General features: G+C 47.0%; 1 protein-coding gene across 1 annotated transcript in view; it reads right to left on the minus strand.

The window, feature by feature from the left end:
• Positions 1–2,180: 2,180 nt before the first annotated feature.
• FIS1 (fission, mitochondrial 1) overlaps positions 2,181–27,469 on the minus strand; it is a 30,509-nt gene continuing 5,220 nt past the window's right edge. Inside the window, exons 2-5 of the mRNA XM_032237649.1 lie at positions 17,144–17,276; positions 14,255–14,331; positions 4,080–4,185; positions 2,181–3,619 (exon numbers count right to left, since the gene is read on the minus strand). Coding sequence (XP_032093540.1) covers positions 3,522–3,619; positions 4,080–4,185; positions 14,255–14,331; positions 17,144–17,276 — 414 coding nt within the window. The 3' untranslated portion in view covers positions 2,181–3,521. The remainder of the gene's footprint in view (positions 3,620–4,079; positions 4,186–14,254; positions 14,332–17,143; positions 17,277–27,469) is intronic.

The following is a 27,469-nucleotide window of genomic DNA, read 5'->3' on the forward strand; positions in this document are numbered from 1 at the left end:
TTTTTACCAGGCTGAATCCCCTAGGGAAGTACCGTATTTTTTCGGAGTATAAGACGCACCAAGGTTTTGAAGAGGCAAATTAAAAAAAAAAGTTTTTGCACTCTGCAAAAAACCCCAAAACGGCCCCATTTCTCGCAAAGACAGGCCTGTTCCCCCCCCTCCAAAAAAATGGAATGAATAGCCTTTAAGAGGCTTGTAGAGTGCTCCTGGGGGATGGGGAGGGCAAAAACGAGCAAAAAACAGCCCGTTTTTCACAAAAACAGGCCTGTTGTTTGTCAAAAAAAAGGGCATGGATAGACTTTAGGAGAATTTCAGAGTGCTCCTCGGGGCTGGGAAGGGGGGCAAAATTGGGGCATTTTTTTGCTCATTTCTGCCCTCTTCAGCATCCAGGAGCACTCTGAAAGTCTCCTAAAGGCTCTGCACGGCCATTTTCGTGAAGGAGGCAGAGTTTCGGAAGGCAAAAAATGCTGTATTCAGTGTATAAGACGCACCTGATTTTCAGCCTCTTTTTTTGAGGGAAAATGATGTGTCTTATACTCTGAAAAATACGGTAGTCATTTGGAAGGGAGGATCTTGAATTTAATGTGAGGTACAGCTGTTTGACATCCTTTGATTTAGGAATAAAGTTCTTCACCTCAGCTGCTAAGCCACCAGAGAGCAAAACTGTTGCACTTTAGGTTTAAAATCTAGAGAGGAAAAAATAAAAAAAGAAGAAGTGCAGGATAGATCAAATTACCAGAAAGCAACATAATCACTTTTCTTGCTAGAGTCATTCTATAGACAGGGCTAGGAACATGCTCAGTCCGAAAGCTACCTTGAAAATTTCTGGAATGTTCTAGGTGGTGAGCAGTTCTGTTCACAGGCATGAGCTGGCCCCCCCACCCAAGCCCAACGGCTTGCGAAACAGGCCATCTGCACCTTCCTGAAGACCAGCCTTGGTTGTGTTGCTGCACTTGGCATGGATTCCTTCAAAGCAATTAAGCCATTTTCTGCTGCCAATGCATCAGAGTACAAGGTGAGCCAAAAGGTGGTTATTATCCAGGCAGACCTTGGCAAACGCCCAGGGTTACAGAAATATTATCTTCGAACTCCAGAGAGAGAGAGAGAGAGAAAACCCAGGATATGTGACAGAAAGAAAGAGGCAGAGAGAAAAAGAAAGAAAGAGGAAAGAAAGAAAGAAAGAAAGAAAGATGGAGGGAGGGAGGGAGGGAGAAAAAGAAAGAGAAAGAAAGAGAAAGAAAGGAGGAAAAGAGACACAGGGAAACAAAGAACGAAGGAAGGAAGAAAGGGAGAGAGAGAAAGAAAGGAAGAAAGAAAAAGGAAGAGGGAGAGACAGAGAGAAAGAAAAAAAGAAAGACAGGAAAGCGAGAGAGAGAGAGAAAAGAAAGACAGGAAAGAAAGAAAGAGAAAGAAATAAGGAAGGAAGGGGGGAGAGAGATAAACAGAGAGAGAGAAAAAAAGAAAGACAGGAAAGAAAGAGAAAGAAAAAAGAAAGATAGGAAAGAGACACGAGATTGAAAGAAAAAATAAAGAAAGGAAAGAAAGAAACAAAGAGAGAGAGAAATAAGGAAGGGGGAGAGAGACACACACACACAGAGAGAGAGAAAATAAAGACAGGAAAGAAAGAAAAAGAGAGACAGAGAGAAAGAAAAAAGAAAGACAGGAAAGAGAGTGAGAGAGAAATAAGGAAGGGGGAGAGAGAAAGAAAGAAAAAGAGACAGAGAGGGAGAGGGAGAAAGAAAGAAGGAATGGAGAGAGCCAAAGAAAGAGAGAGACAGAGAGAAAGAAAAAAGAAAGAAAGACAGGAAAGAGAGAGAAAAATAAGGAAGAAAGGGAGAGAGAGAGAAAGAAAAAGAAAGAGACAAAGGGAGAGGAAGAAAGAAGGAAGGGAGGAGCGGAGAGAGCCAGAGAGAGAGAGAGAGAGAAAGAGAAAGACAAGGAAGGAAGGAAGGAAGGAAGGAAGGAAGGAAGGAAGGATAGTTTGGCAAAGGATGACGGTCCATCACCAGCTTGCCAAAAGGATGCTAGTACAATAACAGCCTCGGGGGTAAAGTCGCATTTGCATCCAGACATCTGAGGCAAGCACAGTACGCAACATTTTTGCAGCCTTCTCACGAGTGGCGTGATGTGAGACTTGCCACATCCTTCCAGAAACCAAGAGTTGAGGGAAACCAATGACATCATTCTCTTAATGAATTTTATTCTTCCTTCATGCCACCCAGAGGCTAGAAAACAATACAAATATACCTAATTCAGAGAAGAAGAAAAAAGAGATGTTTTCCAATAGTGTGAACCATCCAACACTCATTGATAGCGTATCAATATCTGCGCCCACATATAAATCGAGGTGGAGAATTATGACCCTTTTATGGCTTGTGGACTTCAACTCCCAGAATTCCTGAGCCAGCATAGCTGGCTCAGGAATTCTGGGAGTTGAAGTCCACAAGTCCAAGGGACCATAGACCGATGTCTTACTCAAGCTAGCTAACTTGTGAGCTTCAGATCTAAGCGGAGTCTAGGTAACATGGTCAAGAGTGAGGAACTTTGGGTATTGTAGTTCAGCAAGAGACGGCGTGGTTTGCTGTGGTCTGCTCCTACGCTACCAAAATCTACACATTTCGAGGGGCCAAAACAGATGGGCCTCTTGCTCTTGCTTCCCAGCCTGTTTAACCTTCACAAAAATGACCTTTTTAAATATATTTTTTAAAACGAAATTGAAAGAAATTCAGCAGCCTGCCCGGCTAAGCATAACAAGGAAATTAAAATAATTATTATTATTATTATCTAGTGTCGACAATGGATTCCACCTGATTATACACCCTGATGCAGTTAACGAGCAAGTCCAAAAGCAGAAGGGGGGGGGGGGGAAATCAGTTTGCGAGTGAAAGGAAACTTGCTGCTTTTCCACAAACACGCACAGACACACCACCACCGAGGCGGCCTGTCTCGTCTCCAGCTTCATCCGAAAGCCAGGAGGACATCCTGGTTTTTTCCAGAAGGGACAGCAAGTTGTGCTCCCGTGCTTCAGCAGGAAAATCTTCCAAACTTTTGGGACAAGTGAAAGGCGGAGAGAGAGAGAGAGAGAGAGACAGACAGACAGACAGACAGGGAGAGAGACAGAAACAGGGAGAGAGACAGAGAGAAGGACTTAGTTACGTCTTTTTCTACCAGTGGAGGAGAAAAACAGCAGAAAAACCCTCTGCTTGGATTAATGCAAGAGGAAAAAAAATGGGTTATAATCCCACTCTCATTCTCTGGGCAAATTCTGCATTATCATTCGCCCTTTTGCCCTCATGAAAGTGGCAGCTGATCAGCAAGGAGGAGGAAAAAAAAAAAAGGACCAAAAATCCAGGAATTAAAGTCGGGTTAGTGACGTTGGAAGAAAACCAAAGCGTTTTTGTTTTTTTTTCAAATCATCCATCCCTCCTCCGTTCGTTTCTCTGAAGGGTTGGTCTTCCAAGCTGCCAGGCCGGGCTGCTCCACCGCAGAAGAAGAGAAAGGGAGGCCGATCCTATCCGCCTTTAGGATTTGGATTTGGCAATGGCCAAGCCGATCAGGCCCGCCAGGCTGGCCGCGCCCAATGCCATGCCGCCCACGATCGCCATGCCAACCAAGCCATCTGTGGAGAGAGAAAAAGGTGTGTGTGTGCGTGCGTGTCATCTTTGAGGGGGACACGTCGAAGGGACTTTGTACCACTGCATCCAGGAGAGGGAGGGGGGGCTGGATCAATCCGTTGTCGTGGCAACCAACCCCTCTCACCCACTCACAACACCCCCCCCACCTCTTCAAAGTAACCACGCCTGCTTTCCGGAGGTCAACTGAGATCCCTTGGGCATCAATCCTAGCATGGGTGCTCCCAGGGTCACAGCGATTGCTGAGCAATCTTCAAACATTAAGTCCTTGACTTATGACCGGAGATGCACAAGCAGTCCTTGACCGGAGATAAGCCCGGATATGACCGGAGATAAGCCCAGATTTCTGTTATTAAGTGAAATTAAATGAGTTTAGTTCCATTTTACAATCAATCTGAGCTAAAAAAAAGAAAGAACTGGCTTTCTCTATCTCTTCCCCGCTCTAACCTTTCTGCATGGCCTTCTTGATCAGTTTTTCCATCTCCAAGGCTTGTGTGTTGCTTGGCTCAGTCTTCAACAGGCCCCGGATGTACTTCAGAGCCTTTTCATATTCCTGGCATGGAGAAAGATAGAGTAGCACTCATATCGAAGCACACCATGTGAAGTCACGCCCACCCATCGTAGGGAAGGACGGCGGAAGCAGAAGGATCTTGTCCACTTCTAACACCAAAAGGGGATGGGCACAGGGAATCCTTGACTTACGACCACGATGTTGTGACCCACTAGCAGCCAGCAGAGCTGGCAGCAGATTCAGACAGTGAGGAGGTTGGGGAGGAACAGGGGCCAGTCCTGGAGTCTGGGGAAGGATCTGATGAGGGATCCGAGTCAGAGGCAGAGAGGGGGCCATAGCCGTCAGACAGTTACCAGCTGCCTTCAGAGTCAAACATCAGTGAGGCAGACGAACAGCTGGAGCCTGTTCCCAGTGTGCGCATGTGCAGAGTTGCCAGACGAAGGGAACAGCTGAAGAACAGGGGTCGACTTGGGAGTAAGGCCATAGGTGGATGGTGAATGGCCCCTCCCAGAGGAAATGAAAGAGGAGCCAAAGGGGAGTAGAGTTTGCAGGAGACAATTAGTTCCCTTCATTGGTTTGTGACTTTCAGAGGCCCCTTGTCAAGTTTGGCAGATATTGACATGGCAGCTCTCCAAGCCAGAGATGGTCTGTGACTGTAAATCCTCCCTTGAAAGACTTTGCTGGATGTGAATGAGCAGAATTCACAGTCAATTAATAAAAGTCATTTTTGTCGGGACCTGGAGTTTGCTGCAGCTAAAAAACAGGGGTCAATTTGGGAGTAAGGCCACAGGTGGACGGTGAATGGCCCCTCCCAGAGGAAAGAAAAGAGGAGCGCAAGGGGAGTGGAGTTTGCAGGAGACCATTAGTTCATTCCTGCATTCTTGCCAAGTATTGCGTCGTCTGAAAGATATTGGCCTGGCCGCTCTCCAAGCCTGATAAAGGTCGGTAATTGTGAACTGACTTGAAAGGCTGTGGGAGAGGAAAGACTTTGCTGGAGAGGAATTCACTCTAAATTAAATAAAATGGGCTTATTGGCACGAGGACTCGGCTTCATGCATGTCCGTAGTGCCGGGGTTTTTTTTGTCCTCCGGAGCCTTCAGGAGGCTTCCCTGAAGGCTCCGGAGGGCTAAAACCAGCCCTACCAGCAAACCGGAAGTACGTTCCCGAACTTCCAGTTTGCCTGTAGGGCCGGTTTTTCGCACTTTGGAAGCTTCAAGGAAACCTCAGGAGAGTGAAAAATGGCCTCAAAAGAAGGCCGAACAAATCACGTGCCCTGACAAATGGCTCCGCGTGCCAGAGGTTCACCATCACAGTCCTAGACACTCAGAGGGAAGGATGTTCCATAGAGCAGGTGTCAGCGTAGAAAAGGCCCGTTTGCTGGGCACTAACCAGCCAACATTGCTCAGCTGTCACCCTTACTAGGAAGACCATTCAGGGAGAACATGAGAAGATGAACTAATTCTATTAGTTCAACCATTCAAAAAGCAACATGGGAACCATTTGTCCTCCTTACGACCAAGGGTGGGCTTCGAAAATGTTAGCAACAGAAAAATTGTGGTCGTAAGCTGTAATTGTTCACATTCGTAGAGACTCGCGAGTCTGAAAGTACAGTTCTTCTTCCGCCTCCGTAGCAGCCCGGGAAACGAGGGTGGATCCCTTCTGAGCCTTTCTCCACCCATTATATGGCTGTGGGCTATGCCCTCTCTTATCTGAACATTTCCTAGGCAGCATTTCATTGCCCCGTCGCTCAAGGCCATTCTCACCTACCCTAACAGGGAGAGACAATAGGGCAGAGGCGGTGCCGTATAAGTAGACACGTATGGGGATTAAAAGGACAAAAATCAACTTCACCTGTCTAATGGCTATGGACACATTCCAAGAAAGTTACGCTAGAATATAATAACAGAGTTGGAAGGGACCTTGGAGGTCTTCTAGTCCAACCCCCATGCCTAGACAGGAAACCCTATACCATTTCAGACAAATGGCTATCCAACATCTTAGTGTTGGGGCATTCACAACTTCTGGAGGCAAACTGTTCCACTGATTAATTGTTCTCACTGTCAGGAAATTTCTCCTCAGTTCTAAGTTGCTTCTCTCCTTGATTAGTTTCCACCCATTGCTTCTTGCTCTGCCCTCAGGTGCTTTGGAGAATAGCTTGACTCTCTCTTCTTTGTGGCAACCCCTGAGATATTGGAACATTGCTATCATGTCTCCCCTAATCCTTCTTTTCATTAAACTAGACAGAACCAGTTCCTGCAACCGTTCTTCATGTTTCAGCCGCCAGTCCCCTAATTGTCTTTGTTGCTCTTCTCTGCACTCTTTCTAGAGTTTCCTCATCTTTTCTACATCGTGGCAACCAAAACTGAATGCAGTATTCCAAGTGTGGCCTTACCAAGGGATTATAAAGTGGTATTAACACTTCACGTGATCTTGATTCTATCCCTCTGTTTACGTAGCCTAGAACTGTGTTGGCTTTTTTGGTAACTGCTGCACACGGCTGGCTCCTATTTAAATGATTGCCCACTAAGGACTCCAAGATCTCCCTCACAGTTACTACTATTGAGCAAGGTACCACCTATACTGTACCTGTGCATTTCGTTTTTCTTACCCAAATGTAGAACTTTACTCTTTTCACCATTGAATTTCATTTTGTTAGATAGTGCCCAATGTTCAAGTTGTCCAATGTTACAGGGAGGGAACACAAAGGTGCTTGTTAAACACAACATAATTCTCCATGTTCAGAGGCCGGATACCTAAAAGTTAAAACACGGGGGTAGTCCTCAGCTTACGACCACAACGGAATCCAAATTTCCCATCTCTTAAGCCAGATACTTGTTAAATCAGTTTTGCTCCATTTAACGGCCCCGTCTTCCCATCATTGTTGAGTCAAATCACTGCAGTTCTCAAGTGAGCTAGTTGTTCAGTCAATCTGGCTTCCCCATTGACGCTGCTTGCCAAAAGGTAGCAAAGGGGGGGGGTGTCACATGACTGCAGGACACTACAAACCGTCACAAATACACGCCAGTTGCCAAGCGTCCAAATTTTGCTCACGTGACTATGGGGCATGCTGCGAGAGTCGTCAATGTCAGAAACGATAGTAAATCACTTTTTTTTCAGTGCCGTTGTGACTTTGAACGGTCGCTAAACAGAATAACGAAGTTGGAAGGGACCTTGGAGGTCTTCTAGTCCAACCCCCTGCCCAGGCAGGAAGACCTATACCAATTCAAACACATGGCTGTCCAAATCTCTTCTTAAAAACCTCCAGTGGTTGGGAGCATTCACAACTTCTGGAAGCAAGACGTCCCACTGATTCATTGTTCTAACTGTCAGGAAATGTCTCTCATAATGAATGGTTGTGCGAGGGCTCACCACCATTGTTGTTGCGGGAACGAACAAGGTGACATTGGTCCAACGTGCCACTGCTGGAACAAAATCCTGGACTACCCAGAACCTGGGCCTAGGAAGACTTCAAGGAAGGCATGGGATATTTCTGCAGACACCCTTCTCAACATGAGCTTTATAACACTTAATCTCTCCTCTGGTCTAGCTAACAAAGCGAGGAGAGCCTGTGGCTTAGAGGTTAATAAAAAGGTAAAGTTTCCCCTTGCACATATGTGCTAGTCATTTCCGACTCTAGAAGGCGGTGCTCATCTTCGTTTCAAAGCCGAAGAGCCAGCGCTGTCTGAAGACATCTGGTCATGTGGCCAGCATGACCAAATGCCAAAGGCGCACCGTTACCAAAGGTGATTCCTATTTTTCTACTTGCATTTTTAAGTGCGTTCAAACCATTAGGTTGGCAGAAGCTGTGACAAGTAATGGGAGCTCACCCCATTACACGACACTAGGGATTTGAACCACTGAACTGCCAACCCTTTTTGATCGATAAGCTAGGCGTCTTATCCACTGCATCCCTTTTAGAGGTCGATACATCTACCTGATATAGGCAAGTAGCCCGGGTTCAAATCCTAGAAGAGTAGGACTAGCTGATGGGAGCTAAATCGCTTGAAATGTCAATTCAACACAAAACTAGTTTGTCGTGGAAGCCGACGGCCTCCGAAAGCTCCTGGATTGGGGCCGAAAGGCGAAAGCGGAAGCAGTTTGCTCCATCCCATAATTGGGTGCACCAGGTTGCCCCCATAGACCGGTCCCACTGGAAAAACACTCCCCAACATGAGATTCTCCAGATGTTAACAGCTGAGGAACGTTGGGAGCAATGAACTCCCAATATATGAGGAAGAGATCATGTTTTTCCATTCTTCCATTTCTGCTTTAGAAAACGAACATTTTGATGTCTGGCATCCAAATGTTTTCGAGAGGACCATCGTGTACTCGCTGGAAGGAGGTTCAACACACAGGCAACAACTTCCAGACCATCCCATGATGTTTTTGAGCCAGAGAGGGTTCATTTCAAATTCACCTCACCCTGCTTATCTCTTGCACCACACAGAAGCTTCACAAGAAGCCTGGACTTCCTTCCATCCAACCATCCCCTTCCCATTCCTGCTCTTGAGGCTGCGTGGCATATCCTTCAGCTGGGCTTAAGGGGGATTTCCTCTTGAGCAAACACAATTAGGAATGCATCGTACACCCAAGTTGTGCTCACTTCTTTCTTATCTACGCTGCTGCCTCGACAACACACCCAAGGATCGAAGAGTTATGATCACGGCACTGTGGCAGTCCATAAAAAGCCCAGATAAGAGGATCGGGCCAAGCTAGATAAGGATGTGGCTTTCCATGAAGTTTATGAAGCCAAGATTACTCCTCCAGAGATAAAGCAAGGCCAAGTGAACTGGGAGCCACAGGGAGAGTCTACCCCACACACACAGCCAAGATTGGGGGGGATTGTTACATCCCTCGAGTTCCTCTTTCACAATCCCAACACCTTCCATGTTCCAGAAGACCAGACAAAACAACAGGTGCTGTTTTTCTCCACAAGACCAGGAGATGGGGAAACCTACCGTATTTTTCGGAATACAAGACGCACCGGAGTATAAGACGCACCAAGATTTTGAAGAGTCACATTTTAAAAAAAAAAGTTTTTGCACTCTGCAGACCTCCCCAAAACGGCCCGTTTTTCATGAAAACTGGGCCATTTCTCTTTTGTCAAAAAAGGCCATGCATAGTTTTTAGGAGGCTTATAGAGTGCTCCTGGGGGCTTGTGGGCAAAAGTGAGCAAAAAGCAAGCTGTTTTTCGTTCATTTCTGCCCTCCCCAGTACCCAGGAGCACTCTGGAAACCTCCTAGAGGCTATGCAAGGCCATTTTGGTGAAGGGAGGGAAAACATGCTGCATTCAGTGTATAAGACGCACCCAGATTTTCAGCCTCTTTTTTGAGGGAAAAAGGTGCGTCTTATATTCCGAAAAATACAGTATTTTCAAATGCCGAAGAAAGAGGCCGGGGGGGGGGGGAGGCACAGCCATATGCCAGTTATCAGCTGCCTTCAAAGTCAGACATCAATGAGGCAGACAAACAGCTGGAGCCTGTTCCCAGTGTGCGCATGCACAGAATTGCTAGACGAAGGGAACAGCTAAAGAACAGGGGTTGACTTGGGAGTAAGGCCACAGGTGGGCAGTGAATGGCCCCTCCCAGAGGAAATAAAAGAGGAGCCAAAGGGGAGTGGAGTTTGCAGGAGACAATTAGTTCGTTTAATTGGTTCGTGACTCTCCGAGACTCCTTGCCAAGTTTGGCAGATCTCGGCCTGGCAGCTCTCCAAGCCAGAGAAGGTCTGTGACTGTAAATCCCCCCTTGAAAGACTTTGCTGGAGGTGAATGAGCAGAATTCACAGCAAATTAATAAAAGGGGTTTTTGTCGGGACAAGAAGTTTGCTTCAGGCTCTTGGGAAGCCTCGGTCAGAACAGGCAGGGGGTTAGACTAGATGACCTACAAGGTCCCTTCCAACTCTGTTAACCTGTAAATCTGTAAAATGTTTCCTTTTCTGCCTCACTGAAACCTTTCCCTATGCAAACACTTCCCGGGTCAGTCACTTATATAATTCAAAGTCTATGTTGGCTTTTCCCTGGAGGCCATTTGCCTAAACGCTAAAAGGCAGTCAATCCTGGCCTGGATCAACCAGTCCGTTTGCCGTTGTTTAAAATGACAGAAATAACTCTTGGAGAAAGTACCTGGCGGCTGTTCCCAAAACACAATGTAATCCCCAGGACAGGAAGAAAATATCGGAAAGACGCTTAAAACTGTCTCTAGTTTAACCCTCTTCGGTATAAGAAGGAGCGAGTGGAAATTCCACCCGGCATTTCAAGACCCTGTTACAGGTGGCCCTCGACTTAACGACCGCAATTGAGCCCCAACGTTTCTGCCGCTGAGCGAGACGTTTGCTCAGTGCCCTATTTTATGACCTTCCTTGCCACCGTTGTTAAGTGGATCGCTCCAGTGGATTAAGTTAGTAACTCGGCTGCTAAGGGGAATCTGGCTTCCCCATTGATTTTGCTTGTCAGAAGGGTGCCAAAGGAGATCACATGACCTCGGGACACAGCAACGGCCAGAAGTATGAACCAGCGGCCAAGCACCTGAATTTTGATTGCACGAATCATGGGGACACTACAAAAAAAGTCATTTTTTTTCAGTGCCGCTGTTAACTTTGAACGGCCACTAAACCAACTGTTGTAAGTCAAGGACTTCCTGTTATTTTTAAAAGGCAAAGATTTCCCTGCCCATCATGTCTGACTCTAAGGCGCCATCCCCATCTCCGTTTCTCGACCGAGGGAGCCAGCTTTGTCTGAAGACAATTAGCTTGTATCAATTTAAAAAATGGGTTCCAATAAATGTTATAGAATCGGTTTCCTGACCTGGATTACTGTTCTCACCCAGGCTTCCACAAGAGCATGAAAGAAACTCCCGGTCCCGACAAAAAACCCTTTTATTTATTTACTGTGAATTCTGCTCATTCACATCCAGCAAAGTCTTTCAAAGGAGGATTTACAGTCACAGACCTTATCTGGCTTGGAGAGCTGCCAGGCCGATATCTGCCAAATTTGCAAAGGAGTCTTGGAGAGTCACGAGCCAATTAAGCGAATTAATTGTCTCAATGCAAACACCACTCCGCTACTATTTTATTCCCTCTGGGAGGGGCCATTCATCGTCCACCTATGGCCTTACTCCCAAGTAGATCCCTGTTCTTTAGCTGTTCACTTTGCCTGACAACTCTGCACATGCACACACTGGGAACAGGCTCCAGCTGTTTGTCTGCCTCACTGATGTCTGGCTCTGAAGGCAGCTGATAACTGTCAGACGGCCCTGGCTCCCTCTCTGCTTCCGACACAGAGCCCTCATCAGAGCCTTCCCCAGACTAGGAATTCTGCTCGTTCACATCCAGCACAGTCTTTCAAGGAAGGATTTACAGTCACAGACCTTCTCTGGCTTGGAGAGCTGCCAGGCCGATATCTGCAGAAATTGGCAAGGAGTCTCGGAGAGTCACAAACCAATGAAGCGAATTAATTGTCTCCTGCAAACTCCACTCCCCTTCCGCTCCTCTTTTATTTCCTCTGGGAGGGGCCATTCATCGTCCACCTGTAGCCTTACTCCCAAGTTGACCCCTGTTCCATTCGTCTGGTAACTCTGCGCATGAGCACACTGGGAACAGGCTCCAGCTGTTCATCTGCCTCCGTGATGTCTGACTCTGAAGGCAGCTGATAACTGGCATACGGCTTTGGCCCTCTCTCTGCCTACAACACAAAGCCCTCATCAGAGCCTTCCCCAGACTCCAGGACTGGCCCCCGTTCCTCCTCAACCTCCTCACTGTCCGAATCTGCTGCCAGCTCTGCTGGCCACTGGTGGGCCACAACAATTTCCTTCTATCCCATCTTACTGGGATAAAAGAGATGGGAAGTGAAGAACAAAATGTATGCCAGCTAATCACAATCTAATGACCCCTTCGGTCAACACGGACAGTTTGAGGGAGTCCAAATCATAGAGAAGTTTTGAAAAGAAAGGTAAGGATGTGGTCAGCCAAGCATCATTGAGCTGTGGGGCAAAACGGTTCAAAATGCAATATTGCAGACTAACTCTGCCCACTGCCAGGAGTTTGACCCTGATTGGCTCAAGATTGACTCAGCTTTCCAAGGTCGGTAAAATGAGATTGTTGGGAGCAATACACTGACTCTGTAAACCGCTTAGAGCAGGGCTGTCAATCACAAGGCCCGTGGGCCGCATCCGACCCACAATGTGCTCAGATCCAGGCCGTGGGGCCATCCTAGAAAATGTTAAGGGGCCGGCCTGCGTCGCTTCAGCTCGATCTACCCCACGCGGCTTCGGCCCAGTCTATCCAATGCGAAGAGGAAACATTAAGCCAGCATGGCTTGGACCCGGTCTACTCTATGTGGCTTCGGCCTGGTCTACCTAGCACAAAGAGGAAACATGCCAGCAGTTTGGGGAGTAGAGTCAAGCTGGCCACGCCCAACCAGTTGGCCACACTCACCCAGTCGTCCATGCCTGCCCTGCCCCCCGAGATCAACCCCAGCCCTGATGCAGCCCTCAATGAAATTGTGTTTGACACCCCTGGCTTAGAGAGAGCTGGGAAGTACTATATAATAGTAAATGCTATTGCCACTGCTACTCCAAAGTGGCTTCCCCACCCCCCCACCCCCAAAAGGCAAGTAGGTTTTGTTCTTTTTTTTTTTCCTTTGAAGACGTTTCACTTCTCAGTCCCAGCAAAATCTCTGTGAATTCCTTTGTCAAACAGTCTTTCCAGGAATGTTTATCAACACGAACCTTATCTCACATGGCAAGCTGCCAGAGAACTAGTTTCCAAACAAGGGAAGGCAGCACGTGGCACAGAGTGTCTTATAGTCACAAACAGAACTTTCCACTCTTGAAACGACCAAAGGAACGAATTGTTTCCTGCAAAAGACCCGCTCCCCCTTTTGCTCCACTTTTATTTCCTATGGGAGGGGCCAATCACCTTCCACGTATGACTTTACTCCCAAGTCTACCCTGATTTCTGAGGGGTTTTTTTTCTGGCAGTTCTGTGCATGCGCACACTGGGAACAGGCTCCAGCTCTGTGATGGCGAACCTGTGGCGCTCTCTGCGGGCACACAAGCCGTTGCTCCGGCTCAGCTCTCCACTGTGCATGCGCACGGGCCTCTCACTGGCCAGATAATGGGTTTTGGGTTTCTGCTGTGCATGTGGGGGGAGGCGCATGCGGGAGATGCGCATGCATGCGCAGGGGGCTGTGCATGCATGCAGGGGCAGGGGGGAGTGTGGGTGGCAATGCTCCCCCATGGCCTGTTTTGCTCCCAGCTGGCTGCAGGGAGGCCTACTAGGCCCAAAACAGGGCATGAGGGGGTCACACATGCGTGTGTGGGGGCGCGGGGGCGCAAACGCTTTCAGCACATGATGACAAAAAGATTAGCCATCACTGCTCTAGCTGTTCCTCTGCCTCACTGCTGTCTAGCTCCATAGGCACCTGATCACTGTCAGACGGCCTTGGCCCCGTCTCTGCCTCTGACACAGAGCCTTCGTCCGAGCCTTCCCCAGCCTCCAGGACTAACCCGTGCTCCTCCGCAACCTCCTCACTCTCCGACTCTGCTGGCAGGCCACAACTTGTGATTTCTGCCGGCTTGTAATCCCAAACTGCCCTGATTTCAGTCTAATGTCAACCGACTGATGTTCAGCACAGCTGGCTCTACCGTATTTTCCGACATATAAGGCGACTGTGAGTATAAGATGACTCTCTGCTTTCAGGCGCCTGTGGGCCGGCTGAAGGCTTCCGTGCTGCCAGACTTCCGTAGTTTGAGCTCAGCGCTTTCCTCTTCCAGGTCGCCAGCCTGGAGGAGGAGACCTTACTAAGCCATCCCAGCGCTCGTCCATCCACATGCCCAGGCGAGGAGCGCCGAGGTTATCGATTGAAAGGCCGGCATCTGCCCTGGTGGCGGCGTGGCTTTTCGCTTGCTTTTTCTTTTTTTTTTCTTTTTTTTTTTTTTTGGTATGGCCTTTCTTATACCCGGCGTGTAAGACGACCCCCGATTTTTAAAATATTTTGGGGTGGGTGGGTTAAAAAGTCGTCTTATATGCTGGAAAATACGGTAGAAATGAAACCCCGGCAAATCCAGAAATAGTGGCGAGCAAGGGAAACCGAGGGGGCTATCCACCAACTTACCTTCAGTCGGTAATTGGCGACCGCGAGGTAGAAGACGTAGTCCCGCTGGTCGTCTTTGCTCCCTTTGAGCAACAGTTCTAAAAAATAAATAAACAAATGAAAGGCAAGGGGAAAAAAATGGATGCGCGTGAGTTTCTAATACAGGTTAACCCTCGACTCACAACAGTTCAGTGGGTGACCATTTGAAAGTTAAAATGGTACTGAAAGAAGTGACCTACGGCCATTTTTCATGCTTAAAAACCATGGCAGTGGGACATGGCAATCATCGTAAATATGAACCAGTTGCCAAGGGTCTAAAATTCTGACCACATAACCAAGGGGATGCTGCAACGGTCCTGTTTAAAAAAAGTGTTGTTGTAACTTTGAACTAAATAAACTGTTGTAAGTCAAGACCTACCCGCCTGTATGATGAAATGAAACATCATATGAAGAAAGAGGAATCTTTGTCTCCCCTGTTTTTCCAACAGGAAGTCCTTGAGATACACACCGGCCTTGCATACGGGGATCACTCAAATTGAGCCTCCAGGTTCAAGAGCATTGTTCTCCTGGGGCAGAGGTCAGCAAACTGTGGCTCTGGAGCCGCATGTGGCTCTTTCCTTCCTCTGCTGCGGCTCCGTCACCGGTTGGCGCCACAATTTTGAGAGGGGCTTCCGATGGCGGGGGGTGGGGAGAGAAGCACAGTGTGCCAGGAGAAGACTCTATGGCAAGGGGAGGGTTTTCCAGTTGTCTCCACAATTGATAGGGCTTTCGATTATGACAGGCAGAGGAAAAAGTACGCCACGCTAGGAGGCAAACCTATTTTGGCTCGCGTGCAATGTGCGACACCCACCCCCAGTGCGCATGCACGCACTACAGGTGCGACACCCCCATTTTTTGCATCCTTTTTTCACCCTCCCCAGGCTCCAGAGGCTTTATAGGAGCCTGGGGAAAGCGAAAAAAGCTCCCCCCCCCTCCCCAGGAGGTCCTCCGGAAGCTTCAGGGACTTTCGGGAGGCTTCCCTGAAGCCTCCGGAGCACTTAAAATGACCCTCCAAGCAAACCGGAAGTCCGTTCCCGAACTTCCAGTTTGCCCATAGAGCTGGTTTTTTTGAGCTCTGGAGGCTTCAGGGAAGCTCATGAAGCCTCCAGAGGGCCTCCGGGGAGGGGGGAGAGGCTCTTTTTGCCCTCCCCAGGCTCCTATAAAGCCTCTGGAGCCTGGGGAGGGCAAAAAATGGCTTTAAAAAAAGGATGAACTCAGCTCATCATCTTTGCACCCTCTGGGGAAAGAGTTTTTGTCCCCAAGCTGATATATTCTCTTTGTGCCCCGAGAAATACCTGCCTCTACACCTAGGATTGAACTCACCTGTATATAGTCCCAAAATTTACATGGTCCCTTCAGTTAGAGCAGGGGTTCTCAAGCTTTTTAAACAAGGGGCCAATTCACGTTCCTTCAGACTGTTGGGGGACCGGACTGGTTGGCTGGGCATGGCTAGGTAATCATGTGAGTGGGTGGGTGTGGCTAGGTCATGTGACTAGGTGGGCGTGGTTAGGTCATGTGACTAGGTGGGCATGGGCAATTTAACAATCCATAGAACAAAGCACACAAATTAAACTTTAATTTGTTTTGCTCCTGGGAGTGTTTTGTTTGCTTTCGTTTGCCTGTTGCTCTTTTGCTTGCTTTTTCTTCTTACAAGATCATTTTTTTCAATTGTTGAGGAGTCTAGTTTTGCAGCAATTCTTCTCAGCCTCAAGGAGCTTAAAAAAATCTGTGTCTCTCTCTTTCTTCCTCTCCCTCCCTTTCTTTCTCTTTCTCTCTCTGCCCCCCTTCTATCTATCTATCTATCTATCTATCTATCTATCTATCTATCTATCTATCTATCTATCTAATCTAATCTAATCTAATCTAATCTAATCTAATCTATCTTATCTATCTTATCTATCTATCTATCTATCTATCTATCTATCTATCTATCTATCTATCTATCAATCTATCCATCCATCCATCCATCCATCTTCTGGCGGGGGAGGTAAAAAATGGGCTGTTTTCATCAGATTTTTTACCTCCTGGTCCATCTGTGTGCCCCATTTCTCTCTCTTTCTCTCTCTCTCTGTCATACACACACACACACAAACACACACAAACACACCCCTCCAGAAGCATTCTGCAAGCCAAAAACAGGCAAAAACAACTCAGTTTTGGGGCAAAAATGGGCTGTTTTTGGCCGTTTTTTGGCCTCCTGGGGTGTCTCTGCACCCCATTTTCACACACACACACACACACACACACACCTTACCTCCAGAAGCATTCTGCAGGCCAAAAGCAGGCAAAAACAGCTCAGTTTTTGGGCAAAAACAGGCTGCTTTCACCCGTTTTTTGGCCTCCTGAGGCATTTGTGCACCCCATTTTTCACCTTCCCTGCTCCAGAATGTCTCTGCAGGGTAAAATTGTTGGCCTTACTTTTCAGTTCCAGCCCGCAGGGCTCGCAAAGGTAATTCCTGTGCTCAGCCGAAGGATGGGTAGGGGGGTTGTGGGCAGGGTGATGTGGGCGGAGCAGCCTCGTGGTCCTATGCGGGCTGGATTAATGGCTTCGGCAGGCCGCACGCGGCCCATGGGCCGTAATTTGAGGACCCATGAGTTAGAGAGTGAAAAAAGCACTTAAGCTCTCTACTCACTGCACTAAAGTGTGTCACGTGTGAAAGATTAGTGAGAATGTCTATACTGGAGACTGGATCCTTTTTTCTCGCCCAAAACTGGCCTTCTCCCTTTCAATCCCCTGCCATATCCGTAAGGCCTAACAGGTGAAAGGCAACATTATTCAGAGGGTGAAAGGAAATACAGGGATTTATTCTTAAGAAAAGGGTTTCGTAAGGCAGATCAAGGCTGCCCCTTTGCAGCTGGGCGAAAGCTCACCTTCCAAAAGGACAATGCCCTTTTTGATGTCCTCATTGTATTTGCTGCGGATCAGGCACCACGCGTACTCAAACTGTGTCCCCTTGGTGACGTTGCCGGCGCTTTGCTCAGAGTTGAACTTCTTCTCAAATCTCTGGAGAACAGAAATGACAAAAAGGCATGATGAATGGTAAGGAAGTCCACCTACAAACTTACAATTGCCAGTAGCCATCATTGCCCCAAAACCATCTATTCTACACACGCATAGGAAGTTTCCTTATATAATAGCAATAGCAATAGCAGTTATTTGTTCATTGTCCTTATCATAGCGAGACCTATCTCTCTTGGCTTTGTACGAGAGCCTTCTGCAACACGATCCCTTCTAGCTGTGATTTGTAAGTCATTATCTTCTTTACTGGCTGGATGCCCTTCCTGTCACCAATGCAGAGCTTTGTTCAGCAGATATAAGAGTATGTACCATATACCGTATTTTTCAGAGCATAAGATGCACCAGAGCATAACACACAGCAAGGTTTTGAATAAGAATTTTTTTTTAAAAAAATTTTTTTGCACTGTGCAAACCTCACAAAAACAGGCCCGGTTTTTTCCCCCCTTGGGAGGCTTGTAGAGTGTTCCGGGGGGGGGGGGGGGGCAAAAATGGGCCCTTTTTGGTCAAAAAGGAGATGAATAGTCTTTAGGATAGCAATAGCAATAGCAGTTAGACATATACCGCTTCATAGGGCTTTCAGCTCTCTCTAAGCGGTTTACAGAGTCAGCATATCGCCCCCACAATCTGGGTCCTCATTTCACCCACCTCAGAAGGATGGAAGGCTGAGTCAACCTTGAGCCGGTGAGATTAGAACCGCTGAACTGCAGATAACAGTCAGCTGAAGTGGCCTGCAGTACTGCACCCAAACCACTGCGCCACCTCGGCTCTAGGAAGCTTATAGAGTGCTGCTGGGGGCTGGGGGGGGTGCAAAAGGGGCAATTTTTTGCTCATTTCTGCTCTCCCCAACCCCCACGAGCTCTCTGAAGGCCTTCTAAAAGCTATGCACAGCCATTTTGCTAAAGGGGCGGAGTTTCAGGAGGCAAAAAATGCTGTATTCAGTGTATAAGACACACCCAGATTTTCAGCCTCTTTTTTGAGGGAAAAGCTGAGTGTTTACTGGCCGGATGCCCTTCCCTGTTTGCTGCAAGGAGGCAAATTGCTAGGAGGCAGAGGCAATTTTTTTTTTCTTGTGGTAATCAGGCTAAACTGGAACAGGCTGTTTGCTGTAAGGAGGTAAGTCAATAACTATAAAGGCACCTATAGAATGTTCAAATTATTAGACTTGCTTTTTAAAGACTGCTTTATTATTGTTCTAGACAACTTAACAAAATGAAGAAGCTTTTTAAAATAAATGCTTGATCTGAAGAGGCCCAGTGCTATTGTATCTTCTTTTAAAAAGCAAGAGAATAACGTATACTTCCAAAAAGTCACATCAATTTTAACAGCATCTGTACAAGTCTAGTCCAAAATGTAACACCACAAACAGTGTATAGCGTCTGTACTGTTTGGTGCAAGGAGGCAAATTGCTGGGAGGCAGGGGAAGATTCCCCCCCCCTTTGTTTTCCTCTCCAAAAGCTAGGTGTGTCTGATACTTCAGAGCATCTTATACTCCAAAAAATACAGTAAGTGATGAAGGGTATTAAATCTATTGGGCAAAAAATCATTTACCAAAATGAAGGGTAATAAAATCTACTGGAAAAATAAACCTATTCGAAAAATTATTTTATCGATGGTATAGAGGTAGTTCTCAACTTATAACTGTTCATTTAGTGACCATTCAAAGTTACAACAGCACTGAAAAAAGTGACTTCGGACCGTTTTTTTCACACTTACAACCGTAGCTGCATCCCCATGGTCACGCGATCAAAATTCAGACGCTTGCCAAGTGACTCATATTTATGACGTTTGGGAGTGTCCTAGGGTCATCTGGTCACCTTTTGAGGACTCCTGACGAGCAAAGTCAATGGGGAAGCCAGATTCACTTAACGACCCTGTGACCAACTTAAACAATGGCAGTGATTCACTTAACTGGCAAGGAAGGGTGTAAACTCACTGAACATAGGTTTCACTCAGCAACAGAAATTTTAGGCTCAGTCGTGGTCGTCACTCGAGGACTAAAACTCGAGTTAAAAATTAAAAAGCGGCCCTTCGCCCCCTTGAAGTTTGCCTTGTTTTTCATTCATTCTACATCAAGGTTCTCCAACGTTTGGCCACTTTAAGACTTGTGGACTTCAACTCCCAGAATTCATGCCGACTGGGGAATTCTGGGAGTTGAAGTCCACAAGTCTTACAGTGGCCCAGGTTGGAGAGCCTTGCTCTATAAGGAGCCTATGCAGGATAATCTCAGGGTCTTTGCGCCCTCTACTGGAGAAGAAAAAAAGCTGCAATTTCCTTATTTTGCGATCTGAACGCCCCCCCCCCCAATAAATGTGGTAAATAAAATGATGGGGGAGAAATAAGGGGGGGGGGAACCAAGTGGTCCCTCTCCATGTAAGAGAAGGCAATTCTTCACTGCCAGCAAATAACTTTGGAGAGATGCTTCCAGCTAATCACAATTTCTCACTCCCGTTTTTTATTCTACTTTTTTTTTTACTGTTTTACTTAAGATATGCAGATGATACCATTCTTTTTTTGGAGGGGGGTTATTTGACATTTTCCAAACATTAAAATCACAATTACACTTTTACAGCTTTCTGTTATCGATATTTCTTTTTTTCTGATTCAGGTATAAAACATTTTGTAGATGTTTTCCTTTTAGGATGCCGACATTGTCAATTTATAATCCCCCCCCGCCCCATAATTTTTCCCAGTGCTCCAATTCAATATTGTCCCCAAAGTTTTTAGCCCAAATTATCAATGTTTCCTTCATGGTTTCCTCCTCCATTTTGAATTTTAAAAAACAATTGTAGGTTTTTGTAATCGTTTTTTCCTTCTGTTCCTGTTACTATTTTGTCCAATTCTTGTTGCTCATTTTGAAATCCGTACTGTTCTAAATCCTTTTTGTATCTTGTTTTTATCTGTGGATGATGCCACTCTAATGGCAGAAAGTGAAGATGAACTAAAGAGCCTCTTGATGCGAGTGAAGGAGGAGAGTGCAAAAGTTGGCTTGAAACTCAACATTAAGAAAACGAAGATCATGGCATTCGGGCCTCTCAATTCCTGGCAAATAGATGGAGGTAAAAGAAATGGAGGTTGTGACAGATTTCATTTTCCTGGGCTCCAAGATCACCGCAGATGGGGACTGCAGCCAAGAAACTAAAAGACGCTTGCTCCTGGGGAGGAAAACTATGGCAAATCTAGACAGCATACTGAAAAGCAGAGACATCACCCCGCCAATAAAAGTGCATATAGTCAAGGCCAGTTGCAATGGATGCCTGTGAAAGTTGGACCATAAGAAAGGCTGAGCGCTAAAGAATGGAGGCCTTTGAAACTCTGGTGCTGGAGAAGACTCCTGCGAGTCCCTTGGGCTGCAAGGCAATCCAACCGGTCAGTCCTAGAGGAGATCTACTCTGACTGCTCTTTAGAAGGCCATATTATGAAAGATTACGGGAAAACTGCAAAGACAAAGGCACAGCCAGGCACCACAGTGTGTGTGTGTGTGTTTGTGTGGGACTCTGCTGCCAAGCACAACAATGGGTTTTTTTGTCTGAGGTGGTCAGGCCTACAACGGGCCCGTACAAGCGATCGATAGCATAAGGAAGAATCGGAGGGATTTTTTTTTCACCCCAGTCTCCATGTCTTTTTGACCTGAACTGTGGGGAGAAATGATCAGCCACGTTCCTTTTAACTAAACTAAATCCGCTAGCTACACCTGACCATCCTTGTAAATGGATCGCCAGCTTCCTAACAGATAGGAAGCAGCAGGTGAAGCTAGGCAAGATCACATCAGATACCTGTACAATTAGCACAGGAGAACCCCCCAGGGCTGCGTGCTCTCTCCACTTCTCTTCCCTCTGTACACCAATGACTGCATCTCGAAAAATCCCTCTGTTAAAACGCCGAAGTTTGCAGATGACACAACTGGTAACTGGTCTCATTCGAGACAACGATGAATCTGCGTAGAGACGGGAGGTTGAACAACTAGCAGCCAGAACAACCTGGAACGGAACACACTCAAAACCGTAGAAATGATGATGGGTTTTAGCAGAAACCCTCCTATACTACCATCTCTTACAATACTAGTCAACCAAGTTTCAACACTGGAGGCACTTTCAGGTGTCTAGGTTCTACCACATCTCAAGACTTAAAGTGGACCCCCTACCATCTAAAACGTCATCAAAAAAGGTTAACAAAGCATGTTCTTTCTGCGCCAACTCAGGAAGCTCAAACTGCCTAAAGAGCTGCTGATTCTGTTCTACAGAGGAATTCTTGAGTCTGTCATCTGCACCTCCATAACTGTCTGGTTTGGCTCTGCAACCCAACAAGACACAGACTTCAGAGGAGAATTAGAACAGCGGAAAAAACAATGGCTACCTACCTACCTGCCGTCCATTGAGAACCCATACACTGCAAGAGTCCAAAAGAGGGCTGTGCAAATATCTACAGGCCCTTCGCATCCTGGACATCGTTTCAACTTCTGCCCTCAAAATAACGCTATAGGGGCACTGCACACCAGAACAAACTGGACTAGTGATTCCCAATGTGGGGACCACACCCCACGGGGCCAATTTGATTTTTTTTTTAATTGATTTTTAAGGGGGGCAATTTGAACCTTGCTTAAACCAAGTTCATGTCCGTTTAGGATCCCTCTGGGGGCGTACACTTTTTGAATAAAATAAGAATTATATGTCCCAGGGGGGTCCATCAGGATTTTAGACTTTTTTTTTTTATAAAAGTTTTTTTTATTAGATAAACATTAAAAACATTGGGCATAGTGTAACATTTCTGGCATAAAGGTTTCCATATAGCTTCCATATAGTTTCCATATAAAACTGCATTTTATAGCCATTACATAGGTGTACGTAGTCAGTCAGTTTACCTGTCCATTGATCCTTTCTTTTATATAAATACTAATCATATAAATACATATCCAATTCCTACCTATCACACATTCTTAATGCTACATTTTCCGATTCTTAACTTGTCTGTGTTTTTCTGTCCCGGCCTTTTTCTCTCGTTTCTAACCATTGGTACTTGTCCCAGATTTCGAGGGCAATTTGAACCTTATTTAAACCAAGTTAATGTCCTTTTAGGATTCATCTGCGTGCGTAGAATACACTTTTTGAGCAAAGTAAGAATTATGTGTCGGGGAGGGGGGGGAGCATCAGAATTTTTAGACATGCTTAGGTGGGGCATGGTCAAAAAAAGATTGGGAAACACTGAACTAGACCCAAGGACAGTTTCCCCCCGAATGCCATCACTCTGCTTAGCAAGTAATTCCCGCAACACTGCCAATAATTTACTAAAACTGTATTAACATTATTCGAGCCGAGGTGGCGCAGTGGTTAAATGCAGCACTGCAGGCTACTTCAGCTGACTGCAGTTCTGCAGTTCGGCTGTTCAAATCTCACCGGCTCAGGGTTGACTCAGCCTTCCATCCTTCCGAGGTGGGTAAAATAAGGACCCGGATTGTTGTTGGGGGCAATATGCTGACTCTGTAAACCGCTTAGAGAGGGCTGAAAGCCCTATGAAGCGGTATATAAGTCTAACTGCTATTGCTATTCTCTTCCTTCCTAGTATCTATCACTCCCCATCTATGATTATAATCATGTTGCTTGTATCTTTCAATTTATATTGTTTGTATTTGTTTCCTAATATGATTTGATAGCTTATTAGTAACCTTGACTATTGCTAAGTGTGGTATCTTTTTATTCTTGATGAATGTATTTTTATTCTCCTTATGTACGCCGAGAGCGTATGCACCAAAGACAAATTCCTTGTGTGTCCAACCACACCTGGCCAATAAAGAAGTCTATTCTATTCTATTTTCGATCAACGTCTCCTTTTAAAAGTGAAAAGCCCTCAGGCTGAGAACTTGGACTGGGGTTGAGGAGAACAGGGTGATCTTTTAAGTGAAGTGATCACCGAGATGGCCAAAGACCAGGCAGGACATTTCCCCGTCCTGCTTGAAAAACCTGTGTTTGCTAAAAAAATAAAAAATAAATACCTACTCAAAATGTCCTTTGCCCTCTAAAGCATCCCTTTCATTCATGGTTTTTTTTTTTTAAAAAAAATGGAAATGGGAACCTGTTTAAACAATCTTGTCATTGCGAACATCGTCACTTCAAGGCCTGGGAACGCGAAGGGACGCCAAAATAAACCTTTGATTATAGATTGCCTCTCGGATCAAAAGAAGCCCGTGGGACGTCCTATCGAAAAATTGGCAGTCGCCTGCCTCTGGGACTACACAATGTTGCCCTTGGGAGTCCAAAAACAACAATGCCATCAAAAAGGCATTTTCTTTTAAAATAAGAGACAAAACCCCTTTTTATTAAGTTAGTATGAATTCCGCTCATTCACATCCAGCAAAGTCTTTCAAGGATGAATTTACAACCACAGACCTTATCTGGCTTGGAGAGCTGCCAGGCCGATATCTTCAAAAACTTGCAAGGCTGTCCTTGGCAAGGAGTCTTGGAGAGTCACAAACCAATCAAATGAACTACCGTATTTTCACCCATATAACCCGCCCACGCAGATAACCCGCACACGCATATAACCCGCGGGTTTTCTGGATCGTGTAAAATGTTTCCCGTATACCCCGCCCACGCATATAACCCGCCCACGCATATAACCCGCGGCGAGTAAAAGAGAAGGGAAACAGCTGAGATGGGGGGGGAAGAAACGGAGAAAGAAGCCTGCGCACGCTGGGGAAGAGGAAAGGAACGAAGGAGAAGGAAACAGCTGAGATCGGGGTGGGGGAAGAAACGGAGAAAGAAGCCTGCGCACGCTGGGGAAGAGGAAAGGAACGAAGGAGAAGGAAACAGCTGAGATCGGGGTGGGGGAAGAAACGGAGAAAGAAGCCTGCGCACGCTGGGGAAGAGGAAAGGAACGAAGGAGAAGGAAACAGCTGAGATCGGGGTGGGGGAAGAAACGGAGAAAGAAGCCTGCGCACGCTGGGGAAGAGGAAAGGAACGAAGGAGAAGGAAACAGCTGAGATCGGGGTGGGGGAAGAAACGGAGAAAGAAGCCTGCGCACGCTGGGGAAGAGGAAAGGAACGAAGGAGAAGGAAACAGCTGAGATCGGGGTGGGGGAAGAAACGGAGAAAGAAGCCTGCGCACGCTGGGGAAGAGGAAAGGAACGAAGGAGAAGGAAACAGCTGAGATCGGGGTGGGGGAAGAAACGGAGAAAGAAGCAAGCCTCCGATCGTGTAAAATAGTTTCTGTATACCCCGCCCACGCATATAACCCGCAGGGGGGCGCTGTGCATGTAAAAACCGCATATAACCCGCGGGTTATATGGGTGAAAATACGGTAATTGTCTCCTGCAAACTCCACTCCCCTTTCGCTCCTCTTTAGTCCCTTTGGGAGGGGCCATTCACCGGCCACCTGTTCCTTTACTCTCAAGTTGACCTTGCTCTTTAGCTGTTCCCTTCTCCTGCCAGCTCTGCACATGCACACATCGGGAACAGGCTCCAGCTGTTCTTCTGCCCCACTGAACTCCGACGGCAGCTGATAACTGTCGGACAGCCCTGGCCTAATCTCTGCCTCCAACGCAAAGCACTCGTCAGAACCTTCCCCAGACTCCAGGACTGGCTCATATTCCTCCCCAAGCTCCTCATTGTCTGAATCTGCCACCAGCTCCGCTGACCACTGACAGGTCACAACACTTAGTGCATGGATTTTATGTACACATTTCTGTGGTTTTCTTGATTTCCCATGCTTCTTCTCAGGTTGTTTTTCAAATTCGCGGTCCAGGCCTACCTGAAGATTGAAGTTACATCTTGCACAGCAATCTAACCAGCCTATAATTGGGTTAGTGAATATAGTTCTGCTGAGCTAATTCACCATAAATATGCGATGTAAATGTAATACGTAGAGCCAAAAAGAATTTAGGAGCAATTAAGCAATTAACAACCTGCAGGTGTTTTGGACAGTTGCCACAATAATGTATTAGGTTTTTTTTTAATCCTGCCTTTATTACTTTAACTCAAGAGGGAAACATAGCTAATACTTCTTCCTTCTATTTTCCTAACAACTATTCTGTGAGGTGCATTGGGCTGAGGGCGTGTGAGTGGCCCAAAGTCACCCAGCCAGCTTTCGTACCTAAGGTGGGCCCAGAACTCACAATCTCCTGGTTTCTAGCCTGGTATCTTAATTACTAGACCAGGGGTTTCAAATTCAATTTCATTGAGGGCTGCATCAGGGCTGTGGTTGACCTCAGGGGACTTGGCGTGTGTGCCTAGGTGGGCATGGCCAATTGGGTGGGCATGGCCAGCTTGATGCCACTCACTGACCATGGCGACTGGGAGGGCATGGCCAGCTTGACATCACTCCCCAACTGCTGACATGTTTCCTCTTCGAACTGGGTACCGTGTTTCCACGTGTTTCCCCGAAAATATGACATGTCCTGAAAATAAGGCCATGCCAGATTTTTGGGGTGAGCAAAAATATAAGCCCTTCCCCAAAAATAACCCCATTGGACAACCCCACCCCCCTCTGGTCTGGCAGAGCGCCACTCACCGACCCAGCGGTATCCCAAAGGTGCCAAGTCCCGGGAGCCGGGGGGGGGGGACAGGCGCTCACGCGCCTGGCGCCTTCAGGATACTACTGGGTCAGTGAATGGCACTCTGCCTGGCTGGAGGGGGGGGGGGTTGTACAAGTGGCTGTTCCTCCCCCTCGCTCACATGCTTTAGTGGGCGCGCTTTCAACATCCGCGTTTTGTCGCGGCGGTTTTGTCGGCGCGCATTTGTCGGGTCACGGGGAAAATTGAGAGCATGGGTCCTCAAACTTTGGCCCATGGGCTGCAGGCGGCCCGCCGAAGCCATTCATCCAGACCACACAGGACCACAAGGCTGCCCCACCTGCATCGCCCCGCCCACCCTTAAGCCGAGTGCTGGACTTACCTTTGCAATAGCAGTAGCAATAGCAGTTAGACTTATATACCGCTTCATTGGGCTTTCAGCCCTCTCTAAGCAGTTTACAGAGTCAGCATATCGCCCCCAACAATCCGGGTCCTCATTTTACCCACCTCGGAAGGATGGAAGGCTGAGTCAACCCTGAGCCGGTGAGATTTGAACAGCCGAACTGCAGTCAGCTGAAGTAGCCTGCAGTGCTGCATTTAACCACTACACCACCTCGGCTCATTGCGAGCCCCACAGGCTGGAACTGAAAGTAAGGCCAACAATTTTGGCCTGCAGAGACATTCTGGAGGGGGGGGAGGTGAAAAATGTGGTGCACAGACACCTCAGAAGGCCAAAAAACGGGCCCAGAGAGAGGGAGAGAGACGTTGATTGTGAGCTCCTTGGGGCTGAGAATAATTGCTGAAATACTGAGTTTCCTAAAGTGGACCACAGACTCCTAAACAACTGCGAAGTCATTTGTTAGGACATGCGAGGCATTGCCCTGTCAACTCCAGCACTCATGCTGACTTCCGGTTTGTCTGTAGGGCTGTTTTTTCGTGCTCCGGAGGCTTCAGGAAAGCTCCTGAAGCCTCCGGAGGGCCTCGAGGCGGCGAAGGCTATTTTTGCCTTCCCCAGGCTCCTAGAAAGTCTCTGGAGCCTGTAAAGGGCAAAAAAAGCTCGCCGAAAGCAGGGGAGAGCGGGCACCTGCACGCTGGGGGTCACGCGCATAGCATAATGGGTGTGGCACACCCATGCACGACCCCCCCCTTCGCTCCCCCCTGAAAAGTCAGCCAAAAGTGCAACATACAAACAAAAGCAACTAAAACGCCCCCAGGAGCAAAACAAATTAAAGTTTAACTTGTGTGTATTGTTTAATGGGCTGGTAAATTGGCCACGCCCACCCAGTCACATGACCGCCTAGCCACGCCCATTCAGCCACACCCACTTAGTCACGCCTACCTGGCCAGTCCGCTCCCCCCCCCCCCCCAACAGCCTGAGGGACTGTGAATTGCCCCCGTTTAAAAAGTTTAAGGCCCCCTTATTTAGAGGAACAGAAAGTACGCAGATCATCTTAGCTCCATGGAGAAAAGCTGGGATATAAATCTTACCAGTAAATGAAATACAAAATGTTTGGAAGGCACCAAGAAGCATATTCTTCAGTTCCCAGACTCAATGATTGCACCTGTCACCTTTTTTACTTAGACTGTAGTGAGATAATTAAGCTGCCAGAATCTCTTCTGAAAAGTAGCCTAATGCTAAACATTTTTGTCTATTGTATATACCTGTGATGGAGAATCTA

The sequence above is a fragment of the Thamnophis elegans genome, chromosome Z (genome assembly GCF_009769535.1).
Source record: "Thamnophis elegans isolate rThaEle1 chromosome Z, rThaEle1.pri, whole genome shotgun sequence".
NCBI lineage: Eukaryota > Metazoa > Chordata > Lepidosauria > Squamata > Colubridae > Thamnophis > Thamnophis elegans.